Source organism: Buceros rhinoceros, unplaced genomic scaffold, assembly GCF_000710305.1.
Source record: "Buceros rhinoceros silvestris isolate BGI_N320 unplaced genomic scaffold, ASM71030v1 scaffold13760, whole genome shotgun sequence".
NCBI classification, from domain to species: Eukaryota; Metazoa; Chordata; class Aves; order Bucerotiformes; family Bucerotidae; genus Buceros; species Buceros rhinoceros.
The window spans coordinates 9,544-18,808 of record NW_010389110.1 but is presented as its reverse complement, the minus strand read 5'-3'; the positions used below and the strand labels follow the sequence as shown (position 1 = coordinate 18,808).

The 9,265-nt window shown below is 49.8% G+C and overlaps 1 protein-coding gene across 1 annotated transcript in view; it reads left to right on the top strand.

Annotated features, from left to right (window-relative positions):
* Nucleotides 1-322: 322 nt before the first annotated feature.
* The window catches only part of LOC104490651 (paired box protein Pax-7-like), a gene marked incomplete at both ends in the record, with an annotated part of 13,796 nt that continues 4,853 nt past the window's right edge, over nucleotides 323-9,265 (top strand). Inside the window, one exon of the mRNA XM_010132968.1 lies at nucleotides 323-522. Within this exon, the coding sequence (XP_010131270.1) occupies nucleotides 323-522 (200 nt within the window). The remainder of the gene's footprint in view (nucleotides 523-9,265) is intronic.

Here is a 9,265-nt window from a genome sequence, read left to right as displayed (position 1 = left end):
AAATAAATCTCAAACAGATACTTGACAGAACACAGGAGGAAATTAGGCTGCACAGGGTCAAAACCATGTGTTTTTTTTTTTTTTTTTTTTTTGTGCTTATTTCAGCTTCTGTATCTTCTCAATGTACATGTGCAACTCAAACACAGTATTTTCTAATGAAAACGGGTAATTTCTTGAGAAAAGTCAACAGCTGGGAGTTCTTTCACTGTAACGACTTCAGTAGTGGATTTGACGTCGTTGGGATGCTTTACTCTCCCAGCAGCCTTTCTCCCCGTGGCTTTTAACCACGCCAGCCTCACCTCCCACTGCTTTCCCATCTCAGGTAACCGGCTGGATGAAGGCTCTGACGTCGAATCCGAACCAGACCTGCCTTTGAAGCGCAAGCAACGCCGCAGTCGAACCACTTTCACGGCAGAGCAGCTGGAGGAGCTGGAGAAGGCCTTTGAGAGAACCCACTACCCAGATATCTACACACGAGAGGAGCTGGCTCAGAGGACCAAGCTCACCGAGGCTCGAGTTCAGGTGAGGAGTAGAGCTGGTGCGTGGCAGGTCAGCCTGGTGGCACCGCTTCTTGGGGAAGGGGGTGGCGGTGCTGGGGATGCGGGTGTTGAAAGGTGCTGATGTGGACACACTTCTGCTCTGGAGCCACAGCCACAAGGATCGGAGGCTTCAGTCCAGTTCTGCAGATTCCCACGTTCCCATGGATTTGCAGATGCGGGTTTGGCCCGTTGCAGAGGTACCAGCTGGAGGGTTTCCATCCAGGTCGGGAAACCTGGAGCCAAGCTCTCCCTAACTTGGCAAGGTTTTTAGTTCCTGTTTGCTGCCGGAGGAAATTCCTCTCTTTGCCTAGAAGGAAGCAGTGTCTCTATATTTGTATTTGGTGTTTGAGGAGCAATCTCACCATTTACCAACCTCGCCCAGGGGAGCAGATCGTATTTTGCAAAGTTTGCAAATCCTGTGTGTGAATTTTCATAAAACTTTTTTTCCCCTCGATCTCCAGAGAGCACAAAAAGGGTGGGGGGAGGGAAGAAGAGGGGAGGAGCAGGAAGGGAGGGTTTGGAGCTGGGGGACTCTGACATCTACACGATTAATAGCCCTTGTGGGAACTCCACACAGAGACCCTTATGTCTTCCAGATAAAGGCTGGGTCAGCAGTGTGTGCAAACACGCAGAGGGATAAGGAGTGTGAACAGATCGGGGGGTATAATAGAGTCCCTTGGGGAAAGGGAAGGGAAGGGGGAGGGAGTGGGGATTGTGCTGGGTTAAAGAAGTGAAATGGAGACCCCAGCAGTCCGTCCTCCGTGTGGTCAGTGCGATTGGGTTTCAGGCTGAGCACTGGGGTCCCTGTGCACGCAGCCGTGAGCCGAATCGTGGGCGCAGAGAGAGCAGGAAAGAGTTCTCCGGGCTGGGGGCAAGGAAAGAGTCAGTCAATGAACCAGCTCCTCCGAAACAATGCAGGCATTTTCTTGATGTTGGAAGGTTCTCAGGATAATGAGCTTGGTGTGCTCGCTCTGATGCCAAAACCACCAAAAGTTTTTGCTGTTTTCCCCCAGCTGTCTGGGAAGGGACATTTCCCCCCACACCTGGGACTTTCTCTGGTTGAGGACGTTTCCCATGAGCCTTCTTTCCCAAAGCTGTGCTAAACCAGTCGCAGCACTGCAGCGGCTGCCCTCTCCCCTCCCTCCACCTTCCTCTGGATTCTCTGGGGTTTCTTGAAGCCATCATCATCCCTCAGGATGTGGCTATGGAGACTGCAAAAAGCAAACCTAGCGAACTGTAACCTGCTGCTGGTTGTGGTCTTGGCCGAAAGACCGTGGCAGAGAGTTCAGCAGCAGTAGTGTTGATTCACTAGCCATGTGGGTTCATAGGCGGGAAAGTGGTTAATGAAGGTGACAGCTCCTCAAAGCTGGAATCTGTGAATTCTCCCATTTTTGTTTTGTGCATTTTGTTTCTAATTGCTCTTCTGTGTGTAGATGGGCATAAGATGTTAAGGGAGCAATAAAAATAGGTATTTCTTTGGCAAACAGACTAAAAGTAAAGGATGTTTGAAGGGAGAGCAGAGTTTAGGTGATGTCTTTCTGTGGGGTGAGAGAAACCTGCATTGCATGAGCCGTGAGGAGGACGGGAAAAGCCCTGAAGTGCCAGGGAGTGCAAAAACCAGAGGCAGGTTCTCTCCTTTCCAAGATGCTCTGACCTCGCTGTGATAAGGTTGGGAGAAAGCAGGGAGGTGAAAGCAGAGAAAGGGAAAGCTAAACAAATTACTGAAGAGAACCTTTCCCTCGTCTCAAGCTGTGATCTCCCAATCCCCCTAGCTGCTCCCAGGCAGCTCGCGTGGAGGTTCCTGCCAGGGCTCCAGTAGCAGCTGTTCTCCGAGGCACATTCCTGATGGCTTTCTCATTCCAACATCCTGGCAGACTCAGCTTCTTCCCACCACTTTTAAGCCTACCGCCCCTTGTAAAATTTTCTGGATATCAGAGCAGATCTTTTACTGGCTCTCGGGATCTACAAACATTAGTCGATCAAGTTCTTGTGGAAAAAATAAAGCACCACACACATCCACATGTACCCATACAGCAGTGAATCTTCTACCACCTCGTAATCTTACTCCTGTCCCAACATTTTAAGGCCAAGGGACACCTTTTGGGTTAAAGATGGCTGTAGCCCAGCTGAGATCAGGGTTTCTGGGTGTTAAGGGCCATGCTGACGTAAACCCATGTATCTGGTCCCCGAAAGCTTGTTGTGTTACATGCAAAATGGGCAGCAGAGGTATGAAAAGTGTTTTGTGACTGTAGTCATAGAAGAGGCTCAAGAGCAGCCTTCACTGCTCCTCAGTCTGGTCATTTCTTCGTCCATCTTCCGGAGCTCGGTGCCGCTGCTCTGCTGCGCAGCCACAGCTGGACAATCCCTGGATCCCACCCAAGTCTCTGCGCTGCAGTTGAGGTGTAGCTGTCAGGCTGTCTCAGCGTATCGCAGAGACACAACATCTCTGCGCTACAACCTCAGCTTGAGAATTGCTCCACATGCACTGATCAAAACCAAGCGGGGCTGTCTGTCTCTCTGCTTCTTTCTCCTCCTCACCTCTTCTTGTTTCACCATGGGAGAGGTGAGCTTACCTAAGCCTCCTTCATTCTTTCTCTCTTCTACCGGAGGATGCACGTACCGTAATCGCTTCCACGTGAGAAGCTGATAGCTCTCTTAAACTTTATGGGCAGCCCTCAGAGTCTGGCCGGTCATGCAGCTGTCCAGCTAAGTGGAACTTTGACACGTTGACAGCTAATAAAATTCACAAGCTGAACAACATGAGGGGGTGGTGGTAGGGAGCAGCTCCAAGCTCTGGTTTCTCATCTGCTAGGAAGATCATGGGAGGGTGAGCAGTATTTTTGCAAGGTCACTGCAGTGTTTGTGTGGTTGAGACGCAGGATTCCAGCGTTCAGACTTCAACACCACCAAAGGTACGGGCCATTAAAAGGTCAATCCCAAATCGAGCATAGCCAGGGAAAAGACTGCCATGGATTTCCGGAAGGATCAGGATTACGGTGCCAAACTCGTGCCCAGCGAGGCCATCAGTGGCAATTCCCACTGAGCTGCTTTTGTGCAAGGCCATGTCTTGACTCGTGTCTTCACTGATAGTCCAGTCGAGTCTTGCCCCTCTGCAAGCTCCTGTTTCCTCCCTTCCAGAAAACAAGCGGTTGAATGCCAGGAGTTCATGGATTTCAAAATCAAGACTAGCAGCTAAGTAACTCATTTAGCTAATTTAATGGAAGCTTTGGTTTTCATCTGGAGTGTATTTGGGGTTTTTACACCAATGGTTCCAATTATCTGACTGTTGATGTCAAAGTTTTTAGGTGGAAAATATCCCCAGATGGGAATCTGTGATAACTTCTCTCCCTGGTATTTCTAGAGGAGGGACATTTGTCGGAACTTCCCTTTTCTCACAGTCCATTTAGCTTTGTCACTGCAGTGTTTTTCTATAGGAAAATAATTTTGTCAGGAAATTCTTGTCTAGGTGTAGAAATGACTTCTCAGAGCAATGCTAAAAGAGACACCAGGTACGTCAGTCATGCGTCTAGGGAGCCGAAGCTGATCCTTCTCCTAGACAATCCCTTTTGTGGATCTCTTTGCCCAAAAGCATTTTGAAGGTGATTACACAACCCCCAAGGCTTATTTCCATTGCCCACTTGAACAATACCAACAGAAAGAAAGAGGAGGTGAAACAAAGCCGTGCATATGCCCAAGTCGTCCTCAATACCAAAACTGTTTTCAAGAAATAGCTTTTGCTTCTCGGCGTCACCTGCAGATGATCGGGGTGGTCATCCCACAGGCAGCTGGCGAGTCCCTAAATCCTGTTCCTACAGCCCGGGCAGTGGGTGCTTTCTGGAAATACATAAGAATTGTGAAGGGGTGGGTGCGTTGTGATGCCGAAGTCTGTGATTAATCCCCAGGAAATTCCATGAACTGAGAAACCGTTATTTCAATAACAAAATTAATCTAGACAGCAGGAGTCGCAACCCAGTGCTTTATTGATCATTTTTATGATGGATGCCATTGTGATTTCTGCCTGGGAGAAAATGGATGTTTCATTTAATAAAAAAGCTCAGAGCAATTCTGCCTCTGAGACCTCGGTGCATTTCTAGGCTACTCACATAATATGTATTTCACAACACAGCTTCGAACTGTAGTAAACAAACAGCCGTATTCTAGCTCGTGCTGCAGCGGCTCAGACGTGCCTAGTGCAGCACCAGAAAAAGAAACTCCGCTGAATTTGGCTTGAAATTTTTTCACAAAGCCATTCTGTTCTCAGCGCGAAGAACCTCAAACCCACCATTTACTGGTAGAGCTCTGCAGTCTGGTTTCTCAGGAACTTCTCAAACATCTTTGTTGTGTGCTAGTGGGGACCCCAGTGCTCTTGCCCCAGCTGTCACGGTGGGCAAAGGTCTCTCCTGTTCCCTGAGAAGGTGCTTTTCGAGGGTGAAGGTGCTGCACGAGGGGCAGGACGGTGGTAAGCAGGTTTCTCCCAGCTCTGAGCATTAACTGGAGTCATGCGAAGCGGCTGGAGCCTAATGCCGTTTGCCTGGTGGTTTGCTTTCCCAGACTCTTTGAGATGTGTCCAAACTGGCTCTTCTGAGGCGATCCCCCTCCCTTAAAGGTCAGCTGAGAATGTTTTCTTTCTTCCTGAGGGTCCGACTCGTTTACATTTCTTGTGAAGAGGCTGCGATGAGGTTATGACACAACAGCTGCCCTGTGTTTCTGGCAGCAGCCGGGGCCGCGCAGAGGAGCCGGCAGTTGGGGCTCTCGTTGGCAGAGGCTGGTTTTGGCAGGCTCCTTTTCCACGGCACGGGGCCAGCCGCACTCTCGCACACCGGAGAGTCCAGAGAAACGTCCCACGGCGAGAAGAGCCCCTGGCACCACAGCAGCCAGCCCGTGAGAACCACGGGGCTGCTGCCGGTGCGTGTGCCCAGGCACGTCAGGAGACCAGCAGTGCGATGCCAAGCGGCATCCAGCTCCCGGGAGAGGTCGGGGAGAGGGTAACGCGCTGTTCCAGCCAGCTTTAAAGATGCGGCTCTGCGAGGGAAAGCCAGCGAGGGCTGGATGGGGCCGAGATGGTGAGGAGGGTCCAGATGCTTCCCCCTCCCATCCCATGGAGATCCTGCTGCAGTTGCTAACGACGGGGGGATGTTGGCTGCCGTCTTGTAATGCTACTTTCTGTTTGCTTCGTGCATCAGTGCTGGGTTGCTGCTGTTCTCACACCTCTCCAGCCTGAATTAGAAACAGAAGTGCAGTTGGGCTAGAGTAACCTGTAGCACATTTGCCCCAGCTGAAATGCTCCAAATAAGCCATCGGTCTATTTACTAGTCACAAAAAACTCAACTGTAAAGTAAATTTCCAGATATCCAAACTGCAGCGGCAATTCATTTTCCACCTGAGCTTTGCCAAAGCCTGAGACCATCTCTTAAAAGCACCAGCACCTCCGATGTCCTTACCTCGGGGTTTGCTTTGAAAAGCATCAGCACGTCTGGCATTGCTAGTAAAACGGCAGCAACCAGCCCCCTTGGGAAGAGAAGTGTCCCGCTGACAGGCCAGTCCCAGCTCTGAGCTGTTTGATTATGAACCTCAGACTTTGTTGAAGATGGCAATGAGAGGCCGGCTCCTGTAGTCCTTCTGGTAAAGCACTGGTTGAAATCACCAGGAATAAATACAAATTTCAGGATTTGCAGCACAATTCGACGAGACCAGTTCCTTTTGTATGTGTAAGGCAAGGAATCTGTGTGAAATAAAAGGAGCCATTTATGTCAGAAGATGCTCCTTCGAGCTTGCCGGCTTCTGCAGATGGAGGAATACTGTGTCAGTTCCGTAAAACGTGATTTTTAGGTTAAATTGTGGATTTTGTTGTTGAGATGCAAAACCGGGAAATTCCCTCTTTGACTATTTGTCCTCTTCTCTTTTCTTGGTCCGCTTTGGCCCGAGGAGCAGAACTGCCAGCCTCGTGGTTGCGAGCTGCAAAAGGATCCTCTAGACAATGTGGTTTTCTCACAAAGGCCGGAGGGCCCGGAGGCCAAAGCAATGAACGCCATCGCAGCGCTTTGGGTGAGGCGGTTGTGTCGGACACCGCGCACTCCGCTGGCCTAAATGGAACTCAGTGAAGTTGCACTGATTTATAGCAACAGAGTGTCTGTGCCATTGTATTACAAACAAATAGGGCCTCCCAGAGGTTTTATGAGAAGAACCTTTATCACAAAATTTCCAGTCTGATGAGGGCGTGGACTAAAATATTCCTTCATACGCTTCGTTTGTACGCCCAGTGCCGAACCTCTGATTCTAGCGGGGCTGGGCGGCAACCCAGTGTGTGCCAGTCAGCAAGCGATGCTTGGAGCAACCAGCTCCAAGTTCTCAATCTCCTCAGCTCAGGAGGCTTTTGGTTTGCTGGGACACCAATTAAATAGGTTCTGTTTGGTCAACAATGGAAACTGTTCATGATAAGCAGGAGGAGGTTTTAATCTTTGAGCTGCTTTCCCGTAGTGCTTAAGCTGTTTCTAGAAGCTCATAGCTTTTTCTTCTGCAAAGAAAATCTTGATAGTGGGAACCGATGTGCTGCTGATTTGCTGCTAAAGCCCAGCCTATCTCTAGCCAAACAATAGCAGCAGGAAATCTCCTCTCCCACTTCTCATTCACCTCGGTGAGGTGCAAACATCAAAGCCTGTTCTGAAATGTTTAAATGCGGCTCTAACACCGGTGAGACTTGGCTGTCTATGAAGCAAGTGTTCAAGTGGAGAGAAAGCACTTTATAAAACACACCGCTGCCTCGCAGCTGCTTTCTGACGGCAGCGAACTCCTCCACGTGCCTTTCGGCTTCCTCAAGCCCCATTCATCCTCAGACAGAGGGTTTATAAGCAGAGAAACAGGTCAGTGAAACACAGGTTTTCTTCTTTATTCTCTTTTATCAGAATTTCCTCTGACAAGTGAAGGAATCGCTGAGAAGCAGTTTGTAAAATGTAGAGCTGCAAAACACAACCTTTACAATCATTCAGCATCGATAGCTGGTTCATTCAACGACAATGACTTTTCTATTTGTAAATATTATTAACACGTATTCCAGTAAGCGGTAAAGCTGCGTTGCTGGGCAGGATTGGGCCCGGTGCTGTGAAGCCATGACTTCAAACCTGGGATGTCTCAGTGGGAAAGCGGACAGATCCATCCCACATCTGCTTCCCCGTCGGGAGTATGAAATCCGTTAGCACTTACGCGGTGTTCTTACCGTCATGACCATTTACAGGTAGCAACGGCCTTTTGCTGGAGGAAGTGCTTGTGACATGATCAATTCAACGATTAGAAAGAATATTGCGAGAGTAAAGTAATCAATGTCACAATGGAGTATGTCACTGCGGTTGATTGAAATGCTTCGACAGCTTGGTGTAACACCTTCAGGAGCGGGCATATGCCAGGAGAAATGTAGCCTAAATTCCTTGGATAATCTCATTGGTGATTAATTAACACTAACCTTGTTTAATGTTTACCTTCACCCACAAGTGACAGAGGCGCTGAGCCAAGCAGCACTAGATACAGCCGCGTCCCTACGCATGCAGATAAAGAACTACGTGCCTAAACTCTGGGAACTCTCGTGGGCTTTTCGTCTGGTTCTGTGAATAATTCCCTCAGTAGCCTCCACGATGTCTGTGTGGCTCTGGTGTCTTTTTTGCACCCCTCAGCCCCCGGCAGCAGAAGCGTGATCATCACTAAACTGTTGTAGGGACTCGGAGGATGCAGCATCTCCAGCCTTTCCTACCTGGGAGGGCCGACAGAAGATGACATTTGGATGGAGCGGTAACTACCCCGCTCTCTCATCACTGCTGCTGCTAGAATTCCCCTCTAAAAACCCTCTGCATCTGCCTCCTGGGAATCCCAGGGTTTGCAGCATTTATGGTGCGTGTAGACAAGGCAAGGCTCTGCAGGGATTTGCCCTCGCTCAAAGGAGAACCTGGAGAGGACTTGATCTGGCAGACTTGCACCTACATGACCTGGGGAGGGACCTCGTCTGACTTTGGTGGAATTTTTTTTGTGTGCTTGGGCCATAGATGGCCATATGATTCTATTCCACCTGGCTTCTGCAACGTCTTGGGCCTGTGAAAGCAAACACGTGTTGCATCTCTTCCATTCTGCTGGAGAGCAAAGGCACCTCTTGCCTTTTCCATCCCTGTTTCCATTTATGAGCTCATTTATCCCATCTATCTTTCTCCAACATCGAGTCCTGATTAGGCTGAGCAGGAACACAACAGGCTTGCTTTCCCACAGGAGGCTCTTTTTGACCTTCCTTTCCTCTCCTTGTCTGACAAATTGTGGGAGCTGACCCATATCTCAGCGGCTGCGGGGATAATTCAGTCCAGCCCCATCCCGGCAGGCAGCTGTCTCTCTGCAGCCCTTCTCCGCTGCTCTGCTGCTGGAGAACAAGTGGCTGGGACATCTCGGGCCAGCCCTTGGCAGGGTAGGGTGCAGGCGTTCAGGTTAAATAAGAACCAGTACTAACCTTTGCCCCAAGCCCGGTCTGGCCAGGAGGATGGGCTCTTCTGAAACCAGCTGGTCCTGTGAGGCAGACAGTGATGAACTGGAGAGGTTTCTCAGGCTCGCCACGAAGGGGATGGTGAAGGTCATGGACTGAGCGATACTCTGGTGAACATCTAGCATTCGGGGTCCTTGTGGAAGCACATTCCCTTACTGAGCAAGGTGCACCTGGCTCTGCTCTTACCTGGCACCTGGGCATGGCTGGAACGTGA